At 41.4% G+C, this 17,500-nt stretch overlaps 2 protein-coding genes across 3 annotated transcripts in view; one reads left to right on the top strand and one right to left on the bottom strand.

The window, feature by feature from the left end:
- LOC138963801 (NFX1-type zinc finger-containing protein 1-like) overlaps positions 1-9,146 on the bottom strand; it is a 28,967-nt gene extending 19,821 nt beyond the window's left edge. The window contains exons 1-5 of one of the 2 annotated variants that reach the window (XM_070335657.1): positions 9,022-9,146; positions 4,643-6,585; positions 3,220-3,381; positions 335-554; positions 1-8 (exon numbers count right to left, since the gene is read on the bottom strand). The exon at positions 1-8 is cut by the window's left edge and continues 175 nt beyond it. In XM_070335657.1, coding sequence (XP_070191758.1) covers positions 1-8; positions 335-554; positions 3,220-3,381; positions 4,643-6,444 — 2,192 coding nt within the window. In that variant the 5' untranslated portion in view covers positions 6,445-6,585; positions 9,022-9,146. Of the gene's footprint in view, positions 9-334; positions 555-3,219; positions 3,382-4,642; positions 6,586-8,091; positions 8,205-9,021 lie in introns of those variants that run through there. The other variant, XM_070335663.1, reaches the window with a different exon arrangement.
- Positions 9,147-14,853: 5,707 nt separating this feature from the next.
- The window catches only part of LOC138967355 (uncharacterized), a 16,940-nt gene continuing 14,293 nt past the window's right edge, over positions 14,854-17,500 (top strand). The window contains exon 1 of the mRNA XM_070339920.1: positions 14,854-15,274. Within this exon, the coding sequence (XP_070196021.1) occupies positions 15,235-15,274 (40 nt within the window). The 5' untranslated portion in view covers positions 14,854-15,234. The remainder of the gene's footprint in view (positions 15,275-17,500) is intronic.

The following is a 17,500-nucleotide window of genomic DNA, read 5'->3' as shown; positions in this document are numbered from 1 at the left end:
AACTTTACCTGTCATGAATTGAAAGTTCGAGTAGACAGGTAGGGTTAAAGACATTCTGTCTTCGGCATTTTGGAAATAGGTATCATACAGGTCAGTTTCACATACTCTTCCCAATTAGCGCAGTGGCCTACCTTTGCTGTGCACAGAGCTCTTGTTATCTTAAACTCATGTCCGGTAAAACATTCGAAGGTCTATCAACTTGAGCATGAATGGAAATTGGGTAGTGCACATGTGTGTTCACAACACCTCAAACAAAAAAACAAGCAAAAGATCTATATTTTCTAACACAATAGCTACATATTTGACTAATCATTATTAATCATTTCAACAATACCTGAATGATTCCGTTCTGAAGATCGGTTGGGTCTCTGTTGGTCACGGTGGCAAAGTACCACGTTTCAAAATCGTCCAAAGACAGACAGAGCAGAGAGCCAAAACTCAGTCGTTTGGAAGACTTCCACATGACGTTTTTCAGCCGACCGACGTCAAACTGCAGTAGATGTTCCAACGAGGTGTTGCACTCGATACCAACGATCTTGACATCATGATATAGCCTGCAATCACACCAGTATTAACTAGGATTGTTACTTGGGCTAATAGAATCCCTAGACTCAATAAGTTCTCTAGCTATAATGGCATAGATTCAGAATTAAAACTCCCATATATGCGGAGTCAACACAGTAACTAGCTGAAACCTATAAAAAGATTAACAGACAAACAATTAATGACAAACACTTAGCTTCGTGGAATTTTCGGCCGCTCGCCAGGAAGCAGCGAAACTAACTTTCGCTTGTTGCTTCCTGGCGAGCTTTCGCTTGTGGCTTCCTGGCGAGCGGCCAAGAATTCCACGAAGCTTAAGTTTTTGTCATTAATTGTTAGTCTGTTCACTTAAAAAGACCATTGGGTCGATATATTTGTGACTGTAACGTATTGTTTTGTCAATAACAAACGTTCCAACAACTTAACGTTCTTGTTTTTTTATTCTGAATTTTGGAACGTTGGCAGTCTCATTGTTTTTGGATTTTCTATAAAAAGATGATTAGTTTTTTTGTTTTACACCCTCACGGTAAAACCATTAGATGCATATTCCCGTCCTACAAAAAGGTACCCACAAAAAACTGCATGTAGCGGATTGTATGCATTAATTGTGGAAGGAAAGCGCAACAAAGCAAAACCGTATTCTTCATAGGACACGCGTTTCTAGTTGAATCCATTGATGTGTTTGTTGTTGGTGTTTTTTACATTTAGTCAAGTTTTGACTGAATGTTTTAACGTTAATCGGGAATCGAGATGGGGGTCTGGTGTATGGGTGTGTGTGTGTGTGTATGTGTGTATGTAAGTATGTATGTATGTATGGGTACGTGTAAGTGTGTGTGTAGACCGATTCAGAGAAAACTACTGGACCGATTTTCATGAACCTTTACATGAGAGTTCCTGGGTATGATGTCCCCAGATGGGTATTTCATTTTGTAATAAATGTCTATGAAGACGTCATATCCGGCTTTTTGTAAAAGTTGAGGCGGCACTGTCACGCCTTCATTTTTTAAGCGAATTGATTGACATTTTGGTCAAGCAATCTTCGACGAAGGCGGACTCTGGTATTGCATTTCAGCTTGGAGGCCGAAACATTAATTTATGAGTTTGGTCATTAAAAATCTGAAATTTGTAATTAAAATTATTTTTTTTATAAAACGATCAAAACAAAATTAATCTTATTCTTCACCATTTTCTGATTCCAAAAACATATAAATATGTTATATTCAGATTAAAAAACGAGCTCAGAAAATTACAAATATGAAACTTAAATTTCCGAAATTGATTTAAAAACAATTTCATCTTATTCCTTGTTTGTTTGTTTGTTTGTTTGCTTAACGCCCAGCCGACCACGAAGGGCCCTATCAGGGCGGTCTTATTCCTTGTCGGTTCATGATTCCAAAAACATATATATATGTTATGTTTGGATAAAAACAAGCCCAGAAAGTTAGAAAGAATAGAGATACAGAAAAGCGTGCTATGTTGCTCAGCGCAACCACTACCGCGCTTTACTGGCTTGTCAATTTCACTGCCTTTTCCACGAGCGGGGGACTGACGATGCTGTACGGTCTTGGTGAAAAAATGCAGTGCTTTCAGTCTCATTCTGTGAGTTCGACAGCTTGACTAAATGTAGTAATATCGCCTCACGCGACTTGTTTTTGTATTGTTGGTGATTTTATTTTGCCAAAAATAGTCGCAAAAAGTCAACATGTTACGCTTTGCTCGTTTGAGACTTACAGCCTCACTACTCCTCGTGTGAGATTTACAGAATGATGGAATCTTTCACGAAATAAGCTATTCTAACCTAATGGAACACACTTGCACTAGTATTTAACAGCAGGAAATGACACAGTTCGTTTGAACGGCTATTTAGTTAGCGTAAACCACACACCAGTTCTCGTGGTTTATTCAACCCCAGAGCGATCGTGGACCTGTGTGACCCACTTTTCTTTTTTCACAATTTAGTCGTCAGTTTCTGGTTTCAATGCAACTCGCTGTATATAATTGTGTACCTCTGAATCTAAAATGCAGCAAACTACTGCGAGTTACACGAACTTATCGGTGACGGTAGACTTCAAAGAAACCAAGCGACATGCAGAAAATTCTTCTGTTTGGGCAAACACGACCTTGCATGACATACTTCCGGGCACCCTTTTTTCAAACTTTCAAAACTTCGAATTGTACTGATCTTGTCTTGATGAAAACAAAAAATTCTTTTATGATTTAAACATGTTTGTCTCACATGCTGTCAATTTATTATTTAGAATTTAAAAGTTAGTTCTAGCTCCAAAACGATGCTTCCGGTTTGTTTTAAAGTAAATCCGGCTGGCCGGCCACGCAAAGATAAATTCTTTGAAAACTGCTCGTTCTTTCTGGAGGGCACCTAGGATGTTCTCTAGCAGTAAGTGTTTAAACGAAAGGATGTTTGTACTGTGTGTAAAAGCCTGAAGTGTCTGTGACCAGAAACTGATGGCTTAGTGAGGCTTGAATTAATACTCACAAATGATCACAAGATAAGTCTAAAGAGAATCCTTATTTTCTTCTTTCACACTCCGCCTTTTTGTCGGCTATCTTTTTTTTCTTTATTTTTTTTCAGTTTGAACGAGCTTTCCAACTAAACTTTTTTTCTAAAACAAGATGTGACGATAGCAACTATGTTAAAATCTATCTCTTAAACTTATGTACCTCAGGTCTGATATTTTCTTCCCTCTTTCGCCCCTCTCTGTCATCTGTTTGTACTCCCTGATGCCCTTGCGAAGCGGTCTGATGTAGTCTTCCCTCATCAGGCGGAACTGTACGTCCAGGTAGTGGTTGGTGTCACGGAATGACCCCTCCTCCTTGTTAGCTCTGCAGTGAAAAAAGCGATCAATGTTGCCCTGACCTTATTCAGCTTTAGCATAAAAGTGATTAATGTTGCCCTGACCTTATTCAGCTTTAGCATAAAAGTGATCAATGTTGCCCCTACCTCATTCAGCTTTAGCATAAAAGCGATCAATGTTGTCCTGACCTCATTCAGATTTAGCATAAAAGCGATCAATTTTGCCCTGACCTCATTCAGCTTTAGCATAAAAGCGATCAATCTTGCCCTGACCTCTTTCAGCTTTAGCATAAAAGCGATCAATCTTGCTCTGACCTCATTCAGCTTTAGCATAACAGCGATCAATCTTGCCCTGACCTCATTCAGCTTTAGCATAAAAGCGATCAATCTTGCCCTGACCTCATTCAGCTTTAGCATAAAAGCGATCAATCTTGCCCTGAACTCATTCAGCTTTAGCATAAAAGCGATCAATCTTGCCCTGACCTCATTCAGCTTTAGCATAAAAGCGATCAATCTTGCCCTGACCTCATTCAGCTTTAGCATAAAAGCGATCAATCTTGCCCTGGCCTCATTCAGCTTTAGCATAATTTAAGCGATCAATGTTGCCCTGACCTCATTCAGCTTTAGCATAAAAGTGATTCATTTTCATTTTCATTACTTTTTGTCCCATTCCTGGGAAATTCGGGTCGCTTCCTACCAGTGGAAAGCTAGCAGCAACGGAGTTGCGCTACCCAGGTGTCTGCTCTATTAACTGAGCTACCGCCCCCCCCCCCCCCCTAATGTTGCGCCGACCTCATTCAGCTTTAGCATAAAAGTGATCAATGTCGCCCCGACCTCATTCAGCTTTAGCATAAAAGTGATTAATGTTGCATGCCCCGACTTCATTCAGCTTCAGCATAAAAGTGATCAATGCTTCCCCGACCTTATTGAGCTTTATCATCTTCCAAGCAAGAATACCCGGTTCCGCCCGGCTCTCACTAAGATACAAGCAAATAAGTACCCGTTCCCATTGACACACAACAGTATAAGAGGGCAAGCATCTCCCGCTCAGATTCAACCAAAATACCAACCCATTTACACACGATAGTGTAAGATGGAACAACAACAACAACAACAACAACAACAACAATAACAACAAAATCAACAACAATAACAGACTTAACTTGTAACTACTTCTTCCGCTGAGATACAACCAAATACCTGCCCACTTACACTCAAAATCCCAAACAAAGCAAGAGAACTGCCAACGTTGAGAAAAAATTGTCCAGTCAAAAACACCGTTTAACTTACCTAAGAAAAGGTTTCTCCGACCATCTCATGTCTCGATCCGCAGGAAAGATGGGAAGGCTGACGAAATCTTCAGGTGGGATCTCATCGTCGTCGTGGGGTCCTCGTCTAAACCTGGACCACTGTTTTTTCCGGGCACCACTGCTCAGCATCTGCATGCAGTTCTCACACACAGCCAGCAATTCCTTCAACTCCTCTTCAAGGCTCGGTTTTGTTGCTCTGAAGACTTCTAAGATCCTGGGTTCGACGGTGAGAACTTTCAAATTCAGCAAGATCTTTGGAGCGAACGATGGGCGAGTCTTGCAGACGGTGGAGAACAGACAACGGATCATCTCGACGATTTCGACCACTCGGTCCTGTTCTATTTCACTACCTTGAAGTTGCTGGATGACGTGGCCTAGACTTGTGTCGATCATGGGGGAGCTGCAGATCACCTGAAGAATCCTGCTGACGCTCTCACGGTGAAGCTCGCAGTCTGAGACTTTGCTGAAGAGAGTCAGGATACTGATGGTCACAGCAGGTGTTAGGCGCTCGCTGCCGAGAAAGTCCTCAAACTCAGCAAGGCTGCTGGTCACTCGTAGAGTCAGCTGAATAGTGTCCTCAATTTCTAAGATGTGTTGCAGAGGGAATACTTTTCTTCCCGCGTTTCTCGAGTAAGAGGCACTGCCTCTCCCAAAAAATGCTTCTGTTCTGATGATGTGTGAATGTTGAAGATGAACTTCTTCGCCTCTCTCAGCTTCTTTTCTCTGAAAATACAGAGGCCCTCGCCTTGTGTTGTCTTGGGAACTACAGTCCGTTGCTGATCCTCCATGTTCTTCACGGACGACTCTGTTCTTGTCCTGCTGTCTGTGGTTGTCTCTCGGCGCTGGCAGGGATATCATAGCAGGCAGGGGTATACCAGCGCTAGGTAGTTCTGATGCAACACCTCTTTCGTTCCGGTCCTTGTCAAAAGTACCGCTTCTTCCATATGCTGGTAATTCCATTGTGCATGCCTCTTCTTCTGGTTGGACTCGGAATTGTCGTGGATTTCGTACCTCGCTCTTCTCCACATGATGAAACGAACGTGTAGTGTCGCTTCCTCTTTGTATTCCTAATGCTCGACCTTTTCTCCACGAATGCTCCGTCTCTGCTTTACTCTTCCATTCTCCTCCTTCTTTCTCTCTTCCCCTCCACTTGCTTTGTTCTCTGTTTTGCCAGGCTTCTTTGTGTCCCCGTCTGTCGAGATGTCTGTTTTGGTGTTCATTGTCAGCTGGCGATTCTTGGTTTCGCACTTCTCTGTCAGTAAATCTCTCTGTTTTTCCTTTCCCGTCATCATGACCTTGGTGGCTTTTTCGCATGTCATCCCATCTCTCCTGTCTGATTCTGTCTCCGTGGTGCCAATTTTCTCGTGCACTTTTATTTCCATCGCGCCAGTTTTCGTCTTTCTTTTTGTCTCTCCATGGCCGTTTGTCAGCTTGTCTTCCATCTATGCCTCTCCAACTTTCCGAGCTTGCCCTGAGGCTACTACCTCCCGAGTCCTCTGTTGGTTCGTTTTTGTGTTCTGCTTCCCATTTTCCTTTTTGTCTCCAATGATGCGTCTGTCTTTCCACAAAGCTTCCTCCTTCTCCCCTTGTACATCTTTCTTCTACGTTTGCGCTCCCCCTGATCTTTTCTCCTTCAAAATGTCGATCTCTGTCGTGTAACCCAGGTCTTTCTCTCTGTTCGACGCTCTTGCTTTCCCCTCTGACTTGTCTTCTCTTTTCGGGGACATTATCATCTGACTGTGTTCGTCCCTCACTCGAATGATCTGTTTTAGTGGCATCCATAATGTCTTGAACACTCTATTTGTCTCTTTTGCTTCTTGTGTGTTCCTTCTGAGACATTCTTCTGGGTCTCCTTTGTTACAAATAATTCCCTATCTGCATCAGAATCTTGTTTTCCGATCCAGGGCTTTATTTTCGTAATATCTGAAATGAACAAGGTATGGATTGTATATCTTAAAGAGAATGTTGTATTTTTCATCGATTAGTGCATACATTATTTAATCTATCTTAACTTATGTTGCTCACTCGCAACTCATTGCTGACGGAACGCATATATGCCTGGAACACATACTACAGGGTGACCCCAAAACAATGCAACCCATACAAATGTTAATAACTTCTGCATCTGTTCAACGTACTACTTCATATTTTGTGTACAATAAGTTCAGCTTATGCATGATCATTTCACTAAGTTTCAAATGTGTAGGTCAGGGGTCTGATTTTTTTGCACTTTCGAAAAATATACCCAAATTCAGGAATCGCCTGAAAAGTTTGGCCTTGAGCAGTACCCACTCTCACCTGATTTAAACCTTCCAGATATTTATCTTTGGGAATATCTGAAGGTCCAAGTATGATAAAAACACCCCAGATCATTGGTGATCTGAAAAAAATCAATTACAGCCAATCTGGAGGGTTAAAATCTGGGTGGCCGAGTGGTAACGCACTTGCGCTCGGAAGCGAGAGGTTGCGAGTTCGACCCTGGGTCAGGGCGTTAGCAATTTTCTCCCCCCTTTCCTAACCTTGGTGGTGGGTTCAAGTGCTAGTCTTTCGGATGAGACGAAAATCCGAGGTCCCTTCGTGTACACTACATTGGGGTGTGCACGTTAAAGATCCCACGATTGACAAAAGGGTCTTTCCTGGCAAAATTGTATAGGCATAGATAAAAAATGTCCACCAAAATACCCGTGTGACTTGGAATAATAGGCCGTGAAAAGTAGGATATGCGCCGAAATGGCTGCGATCTGCTGGCCGATGTGAATGCGTGATGTATTGTGTTAAAAAAATTCCATCTCACACGGCATAAATAAATCCCTGCGCCTTGAATATGTGCGCGATATAAATTGCATAAAATAAAAATTAAAAAAATAAATAAATCCCTGCGCTTAGAACTGTACCCACGGAATACGCGCGATATAAGCCTCATATTGATTGATTGATTGAAAATAGCGCGAATGTGTTTACCGCTCAATGTCAAACCTACTACTTTTCACACGACTCCTGAATTTGGAATTTTGTTTGAAAGAGCACAAAAATCAGACTTCTTGATTGAATTTTAACTTGGTGATACTGTCATACATAAGCTAATATTAATGTACACTTAATATGAAGTTGTTCGTTGCACAGATGCAGAAGTAACTAGCAGTAATGGTTCTCCTTTGAGTCACCTAATATTGTCATTTTACGTATCAAAAAACAAGAAAGGTAGATTGTTGGAACGTTTGTTATTAACAAAACAATACATTCACAAATATATCGACCCAACGGTCTTTTAAGTGAACAGACAAACAATTAATAACGAAAACTTATCTGGCTGATTTTTTCTTCTGCCTGCCACGAAGCCGCAAGCGAAAGAATTTTATTTTACGTAGTTTCAACAAAGATTTAAAACTGAGGACCTAAGTAATACGCAATTTTAACCTGGACACCAACCTCTAGCAATTCATATTCGCTGTACACACCCATGTCTGTATGAATCACTTATTCAATTAAGGCCGTAAAACTCCATATCTGAAAGCTTCGCCTGCCAAGTCATTATAGTTTTTTTGTATGCGTTTAAACACTCCCTTTCATTTTAGAAGGTCACTGTGACTTTAACAAACACGCGTCCTCAACACGGCTTACTTGATACAAGTAAAACGCACAATCTGTGAGGTATGACGAATGTCTATTTTTGGAAACATGTATTTCATGAACCGATATTTGGAACGTTTTCAGAAATGCCTTTGGAATGTATTCAACACAAAAGTTGCTTATCGGTTTTGTTAGCCAATATCGATTGGCAAGAATATAAGAACAAAATGAATATGTGATAATATCGTGGGCCTGGTGGGGCCCTTTCTGCATATAATCGCTGATAACGGCAGTGTTTACCCAGGCTTGAACTTTCTGTTTTGGATACTAGCCTACATTTTTTGGCGTACTCTGAAGTACTGCTGTTGTTGCTATGTGTGTCGTATGTCATTGGAGCTGCGGAAAACTATTTCTTTTGTGTGTGTTTCTAATTGTGTACACAGAGTAAACAACTAAATAGGATTGTACCGTACTGTATTGTATTGTATTGTTTTGTATTGCATTGCATTGCATTGCATTGTGCTGTCCCGTCCTGTCCTGTACTGTACTGTACTGTACTGCAGTGTAGTGTAGTTTACTATAGTGTAGTGTAGTGTAGTGTAGTGTAGTGTAGTGACAATCACGCAATCACCACAACAAAGCCATCTATTGCAGCTATTAGGCCTACTACTGCTACTACCACCACTAGTACTACTACTACTACTTCTATTATTGCTGCTACTGCTACTAATACAAATAAATGATCAAACGTTTCATTACAGAAATGCAGTAAAAAAAATAAATACGTACACGGCTTTTCCTGTCTGTGATCTTGTGGCGACAAGCGCCTCGAAGTTTGATAGCTCTCGGTCCGATAATTTTTGTCGTATTGCCGACAGCCTCACCGAAAGCTAGCAGGAAACAACATACTCAAGTTATGTAAAGGATCTTCGTCTCTGGTAGCTTCTACTTTTGGTTTCGATTTGTCAGTCGATTCTTAGAAGAACAAATTCGTTGTTTCGTTTCTCAGTTCATCCCAGAGTGTTATCATAGCAAGATATATGATGGTACAATCACTTGTTGATGCCTACTTAATAAACAAAGCACACACTCTCACTGTCCCTCCACCCACACTCTCTCCCTCTCCCCCTCCCTCTCTCTCTCTCACACACACACACACACAAACATACACACGCACACACACACAAACACAAACCTTGATTGAATCAGAATCTCTCTCTCACTATCTCACTCTCTTTCTCACTCTCTCCCACCCTCTCTCTCTCTCTCTCCCTCTCTCTCTCACACACACACACACACAGACACACACAGACACACACACACACACACTCACTCACACACACTAACACTAAATTCTCACTATCCCCAACCCTCTCTCTCTCCCTTCCACTCTCTCTCTCTTTTTCTCTCTCTTTCCGAGTCTCTCTCTTTCTCTCTCTCTCTCTCTATCTCTCTCTCACACACACACACACACACACACACACACACACACACACACACACACACACACACACACACACACAACTAATCCCAGACTTATTTCCAGCATAAGTAAAAACAAAACATGTTTGTAAAACGTCTATTGCATGGGCCAACATACAGCAGGATTAATCAACAAAATACTGTCTGATCCTAAGGGCTTGGTGTTTCTTGAAATACGTTCGGGATTGATTAAACAGTCATCTTCTTCTTGTTGTCGTTCGCCAATGTTAAAAAACTTGGAGTCCAGCTCTGGTAATGAAGCTGGTGGTCTTATGAAGAGCCTCCACAGGTCCATGCAGCTTCTCATGAAGGGGCACCGGCCTGGTCCAGATCTCTCTCCTCAGGGGCTGGAGATTTCTGCAGTCCTGCAGGATGTGGGCTGCATCCTGCTCTGCGTCTCCACAGGGACACATGGGGGAGGGCACGGCTCGCAGTTTTTTGTGCAGGTGTTGTTGCATTCTGTTGTGCCCTGTTCTCAGGCGGAAAACAGTCATTAAAACAGAGTTGTTTTGGTGATCTTATAATTACGATCCCTCAAAATAACTTTTCCCCAAATATCTCAATAAAATTCTGTTATTAAAATGATCGCAGGCTTTACTTGACCTTTGCATACTTAAGGCCGTAGGATACACCTGAAAGTACGCTGGAGTAGCCTCCCTTCCCGGATTTAGAACGCGTTTCGTGTCGTAACAGATTATCCACTTATTAGTCATATCCGTATGCAAAATAGTGAAATAAACATTAGGAATTGGCAGAAGTTTACAACTATCGACATTCTTTATCAGTGCAATAAAAAAACAAGTCGCGTAAGGCGAAAATACAATATTTAGTCAAGTAGCTGCCATTTTTCAGCAAGACCGTATACTCGTAGCATCGTCAGTCCACCGCTCATGGCAAAGGCAGTGAAATTGACAAGAAGAGCGGGGTAGTAGTTGCGCTAAGAAGGATAGCACGCTTTTCTGTACCTCTCTTTGTTTTAACTTTCTGAGCGTGTTTTTAATCCAAACATATCATATCTATATGTTTTTGGAATCAGGAACCGACAAGGAATAAGATGAAAGTGTTTTTAAATTGATTTGGAACATTTAATTTTGATAATAATTTTTATATATTTAATTTTCAGAGCTTGTTTTTAATCCGAATATAACATATTTATATGTTTTTGGAATCAGCAAATGATGGAAAATAAGATAAACGTAAATTTGGATCGTTTTATAAATTTTTATTTTTTTTTTACAATTTTCCGATTTTTAATGACCAAAGTCATTAATTAATTTTTAAGCCACCAAGCTGAAATGCAATACCGAACCCCGGGCTTCGTCGAAGAATACTTGACCAAAATTTGAACCAATTTGGTTGAAAAATGAGGGCGTGACAGTGCCGCCTCAACTTTCACGAAAAGCCGGATATGACGTCATCAAAGACATTTATCGAAAAAAGGAGAAAAACGTTCGGGGATATCAATCCCAGGAACTCTCATGTAAAATTTCATAAAGATCGGCCCAGTAGTTTGGTCTGAATCGCTCTACACGCACGCACGCACGCACACACACACACACACACACATACACCACGACCCTCGTCTCGATTCCCCCCTCGATGTTAAAACATTTAGTCATAACTTGACTAAATGTAACAATCGTTAGAACTTGCATTTACGACATGTCGTGCGTGAGAACGTGTCAGTAAACAAGCACTTCTTGCCTGGCTGAAGAACCCTACGAGTCAATCTAAAACAGACGACAAGTAATGGAAAGCAGTCTGCGGATAAACATAACAAACTGCTGATGAAGAAGTGTGTTCATCCCTGCTCTGGATAAAAGACATAGGACTGATGACAACGTGGCAGCGTTCACGCAAAAAGATTTTTTCAGATTATCGCTTCTACATTTTATGACGTTCATGGTCATGGCAACAGCCATAATGATATTATATCATGTATAATATTACATTTCAGCATATGTGAATTACATGTCATCATACCAAATTGTCATACATTTTTATTCCCACATTATTCTGATTGATCACAACCAAACTTACTCTCAGTGGACACATCCAAATGCAAGCGCCTGTTCTTGACAACTTGCCACTGATATAAAAATATAGATCAGTGCAACTTGCTGGGTCCTTTGCCACAGACACTGTTTGGCCTGTAGGTAAAATGTACAATGTATTTTCTGATTTGTGCACAAAAGCTTTTTTTAATTTTTTTTTTTTAACATAACAATGTTTAATGTCACTGTATGTTTGAAAGACCATGGTCACATTTGTAAAACAAATGTTAAATTAGAAAATAAATAACATTTTGGTTCATGATTTTTCCTATACCTGTGCTGAAAATAAGAAATAAAATGTTGGTATATAAGTCACTCAGATGCAGTGTAGTATGAATGGTTTGAGTTAATTACGGTTGACCCTGCACATTTAAACCTATGATGATTCCTTCTTTTTTGTTGAACATTTTTGCCTTCACCCCTCCCATAGGGTGACGTATTTCACAACTTCCTGTGTTACACAAACTCAGTGATGACCAATTTTGCCTTCAACCCTCCCATAGGGTGACGGATTTCACAACTTTCTACTGATGAACAATGTTGCCTTCACACCTCCCAAAGGGTGACCTCCCAAAGGGTGACGGATGTCACAACTTCCTGTGTACACAAACTGATGACGTATTTCACAACAAAATGGCGCTGCCCATGGTCACCCTCGAAACTAACCGTATAAATGGGTGCCTCCTTGGTAACAAAGCATGGTACGGAACATATATGTACATTCTGCACTAGTGGGGGTAGGGGCGGAGGGAGGCCGGGAGTATCCTTTCTTTATCTTGTTTGCTGGTCGTTCTCACTGACTAAGTGCACTGTGTACCCAAAACTAACGCACAGACTTCCGAGGGCGAAAAGATTAAGACAACAGTGGAATATCTTTGATGAAGACTATTGAGAGAGAGAGAGAGGGGGGGAGAGAGGGGGAGCTGGAGAGTAGCGGTAGAAATAGGGGGAGAGAGGAGAGAGAGAGAGAGAGAGAGAGAGAGAGAGAGAGAGAAAGTGAGACAGAGAGAGCCAGTGTGTTTGTGAGTGTGTCTGTGCGCGTGTGTGTGTGTGTGGGGAGGTGGAGAGAGAATGTGTGTTTGTGTGTGTGTGTGTGTGTGTGTGTTTTCGGTGCAAGAGAGAGAGAGAATCTAATTTTACAAGGATTACAGGCCAGGGTAAGCATGTTCTACTTTATGTTCATGAAAATTACGAACAATTAAACAACCTCCAAAAGGAAACATCATCATCATCATGAATTGCTGGAGGGAAAATGGATTCGATTTTGTCTTTCTCTGTCTTGGTTGCATGTTTTCTTGTCTCTTTTCTTCTTCTTCGTTCATGAGCTGAAACTCCCACGTTCACTCATGTTTTTGCATGCGTGGTGTTTTACGTGTATGACCGTTTTTGCCCCGCCATTCAGACAGCATACGCCGATTCGGGGGAAGCATGCTGGGTAATTTTCGTGTTTTTATAACCCACCGAACTCCGACATGGATAACAGGATCTTATCCGTGCGCACTTGGTCTTGTGCTTGCGTGTACACACGAAGGGGGATAAGGCACTAGCAGGTCTGCACATAAGTTGATCTGGGAGATCGGACAAATCTCCACCCTTTACCCTCCTGGCGGCCGCGGCCGGTTTTCGAACTTCCGATTAAGAGGCCGACGTCTTACCACCGCGCCACTGCGCCCGTCGTTGTTTTTGTTGGTTGTTGATTGTCTCTCTGCTGTCTGTCTGCATATTCTTGTACATATGTTTGAGGTCCTCTTCTAGTCCTTCTCTCTCTTTCTTTCTTTTCTTAATCACACAAGAAAACTGATAAAACCACAAAGCTCTTAGTCTAGCCTTTTTTGCTTCCTGGTTGTTGATGTGTTTGTTTGAAAGTGTTTTGTTTTAGTTTTCTTTTTCTACGATCAGCAAAGTACAGAACTTTTTTTTAAAGCTTCCTAACTGTACTCAGTATGGCCTTTTCTTCTTCTGTTCTTTTCCAACGCCCTTTGAAGTAAACAGCTAAATCCATCAAAAACTTTGCAATCAGTGTCACCTTGCTTCTTCGTAGGTTTAATTTGCTTGCTTTCTCGACAAAAGCTTTTGCACTCAGAGCCTCGGTCGTTCTTTCACTTCTGTGTTTTTTCAGCAGCCAAACAGAAATAGCACAACACGAATGTATGGCAAATGCATGAACGCACTGCACCCGCACGGCATGCACACAAACACCTCAGGAGTTACCAGAATATTCTGTTCATTTTGCGTACAGGAGCTTGTTCATTCTGCAAGAAGTGCACATTGCTGGTTACACACACACACACACACACACACACACACACACACACATAAACACGCACACACATACGCACGCACACATATGTTCACACACACACACACACACACGTTAACACACATACACAAACGCACACACACACATAAACACGCACACACACGTTTACAAACACACACAAACACAAACACACACACACACACACACACACACACACACACACACACACACACACACACGCAAGCATGCATGCTCTGGCACCGTCTGTCAAAACAACAGATGTCTCCTTTCGATCCCTGCAAGTCTCAGACATATTATTTATGCAGCGTGAGTTTGCTATCAGGCCCTGCTGTGATTTAGATTGACACTCCATTGGTGATTTACCCCAGATTAGACATATTCAAATCAGTCAGGATTTGATCTGATACGGCGTTTCTTTGTGTGAGCAGAAGTAGGCTCACAGCGCTAGCGTGGCAGTGGCAAATCAGGCAAAACAAAAACCACCCAAACCTCAAAGATTCACGTCTGCATTGATGCAGATTCTCTCTTGCTTTGGCCTGTTATCGCTGCAGTAGATATCCGAACGGTCAAAACTGAGGTCACGTCTTGATTTGAAATCATCTGATGAGTGATTCTCGGTGCAAGCTTTTACGCTCCCGGGCTGCGCGAGTTGTTGGTAGTAGTTTCCAAGAAGAGCAACATTACAGAGCACGTGGCACACCAAATTGGAAACCTCACACGCAGAAAATCGATCAGCGTGAGAGCGCGCGCTGCGCTCGAGACGCAAAGAGAGAGAAAAAGAGAGAGAGGGAGATAACTGCGAAGCAGAGGCGATTGGCCGGCTGGCTTCAGACTGTCGTCTGCTTCTGCATGACTTGGCTTCATTCCCGTTTGAGTCTGAAGATCAGATGCGCGGATTCTGTCAAAGTGACGGCTTGGAAAAGTACTGCTGATGCATTCTGTGCACATTTTGGAAACCGAGAAAGAACATATTTGATCTGTTGATGGTTCTTTTCTCTGTACAAAATCGGATGTATTTCTGCGATATGTGATGGTTTTAGCTGACTTTTTGTGTGAACGGAACGAATCGATTTTTGTGAACTTGTGTGTCCAATCTCTGCTTTGAATACTTCATTGATAGTGGTAGTAATATTCCGCGAATTGTCATCATTGTGCAAAAGGATTTTTTTTAATTTACCACAATAGATGAAATACACGGAATCCACCACGGCTACGCCAACGAAAGGTTAGTTGCAGATTTTCTTTGAAGACTGTTGCTTTTTATTTTTATTTGTCTGGTTTTTCTATTTCTGTATTTTCTTATTTTCTTCCCATCTTTGTGTTTGTTCGGATCTATTTGAAATTGCCTTCTTCTTCTTTCTCCCCCCCCCCCCTCCCCCCCCCCCCCTCCCGTCCATCCTTTCTTTCTTTCATTCTTTCTTTTTTTGCTCCTTTTTTGCTTCTTTTTCCTGTCTTTTTTTGTTTCTTTCCTGGTTTTGTGGTTCTTTCTTTCTTTCTTTCGATCTGTTGTTCTTTTTTCCCTTCCTTTTTTATTTCCTCCTTTCTTTCTTTGTACTTCTTTGTATTTGTTTGGAGTGACCGAAATATTTGTTCAAGTTTTCTGCAATGTTTTTTCTTTCCATCATTCATCTCTCTTTTTGTCTTTTCCCCGTTATATTCCAATGATTTGCGTTCGCTGTAGAGCGTGGTCTTATTAGTAGGGTGGGGGGGGGGGGGGGGGGGCAACACACACTTGTCTAATGTTTCAATTTATACAATTCCCTCGACAGTTTATAATTTCAGCCATTAGTTGAATCACGTTTTTAGACGTCGGGATGAGCGTAAGTTTGTTTGTGTTTTTTGCACTTACTGCTTGGTGACAGGACAGTCCAAATATCTCTGCGAAAAGAATGTCAAGGTTCTATGCCTCAACGGGTATTTTTAGGAAAAGACATGGTGGCTTATTTTTAAAGCCTTGGAAAGAATGAAGGGTATTTTGATAGAAAGGAAAGAGGAAAATATTGCAGGCGATTAAAAGCAATGGGTTCGAGAAAGCTAGTCAATGTTACTCATATCAACCCGATTCCTTATGATAAGCGAAAAAGTAGGTTTGGTTGTGATCAATCAGAATAATGTAGGAATAAAAATGTATGACAGTTTGGTATGATGACATGTAATTCACATATGCTGAAATATAAAATCATACATCATATAATATTAATATGGCTGTTGCCATGACCATGAACCCCAAGAAAGGTTTAATGTTATGTAAATCAAAATACCAAAACCAAGCACCTATTAATCTGGTCTACGGCGCGGGAAGATTGAGGCCTTCGTAAACGTTCAACGTTGGCCAATAATGATTTTAACAATGTTGTGTCGTTTTGTATTATGTTGTATTTTGTTGATCAATTGATAAATATGCCTTCCCAACATATTACAAATCAAACAGAAATAAAGTCTTAGAGAACTACAATAATTATTGTTGCCGTCAAAACCTTGCAAGGCCTCAACCGTTCTCACGAGATCAGTTATATTTTCTCTCTCTCTCTCTCTCTCTCTCTCTCTCTCTCTCTCTCTCTCTCTCTCTCTCTCTCTCTCTCTCTCTCTCTCTCTCTCTCTCTCTCTCTCTCTCTCTCTCTCTCTCTCTCTCTCTCTGTATGTATGTCTTTGTCTGTGTCTCCCTCTGAGTCTCTCCGCTTCTGTCTTTCTATATCTGTCTCTGTCTATGTGTGTGTGTGTGTGTGTGTGTGTGTGTCTCTCTCTCTCTCTCTCTCTCTCTCTCTCTCTCTCTCTCGCTCTCGCTTTCTCTCTCTCTCATCTGACTCTTGGCACACAGGTCAAAGCTGAGGTTAACTTGAGTGCACGTGTACCTAGGAGGGGGGTGATTTCTTGAATTAGCTGAGGGCGGAAGGAAATCGCTCACCTTCCACGTCCAAAACGTAGTGATATTGACACGCCAGATTAGTGCGGTAGCGTATTGTGCTAAGCAGGGAAGCGCGCTTTTCTGCCGGTATTCTTGTTAACTTCGCAATTTCCGGAAAACATCCACTTTCACTTTGAGACTGTTCTGTTTACATTCGACACTATCAAAACCACTTTGCAATACTGAAAATAATAATTTTTTCTGTGTTCGAAAGCTACAGCCAATCGTTATTATGTCCCCTTAGGTACAGTTTTATAACATTATTGGCAGATGTAAACAATAGGAATTAATTAATGAACGCTACGAAAAGGGCAGCCTTTAACCTCCCTGTTGTCACTGAGCATTTTTTAAATTTTTTATTCTCATCCACACTTTCAGCACTTCCCCCACCCGCCCTCCCTATCTCAGATGTAATTTGTAAATGACGTTTTCAGCCTTCAATCCACTATTTAACATAGTAAGTCAAGCTTTTCAAACCTTATTAATAATTGCTTTGATGTTTTGCTGATGTTCAGTTTATTATTTAATAAAGATCTCATGGTTCAA

Source organism: Littorina saxatilis, linkage group LG1 (genome assembly GCF_037325665.1).
Source record: "Littorina saxatilis isolate snail1 linkage group LG1, US_GU_Lsax_2.0, whole genome shotgun sequence".
Lineage (NCBI taxonomy): Eukaryota > Metazoa > Mollusca > Gastropoda > Littorinimorpha > Littorinidae > Littorina > Littorina saxatilis.
The sequence above is the reverse complement of the archived record's forward strand: the minus strand, read 5'-3'. Positions and strand labels throughout refer to the sequence as shown.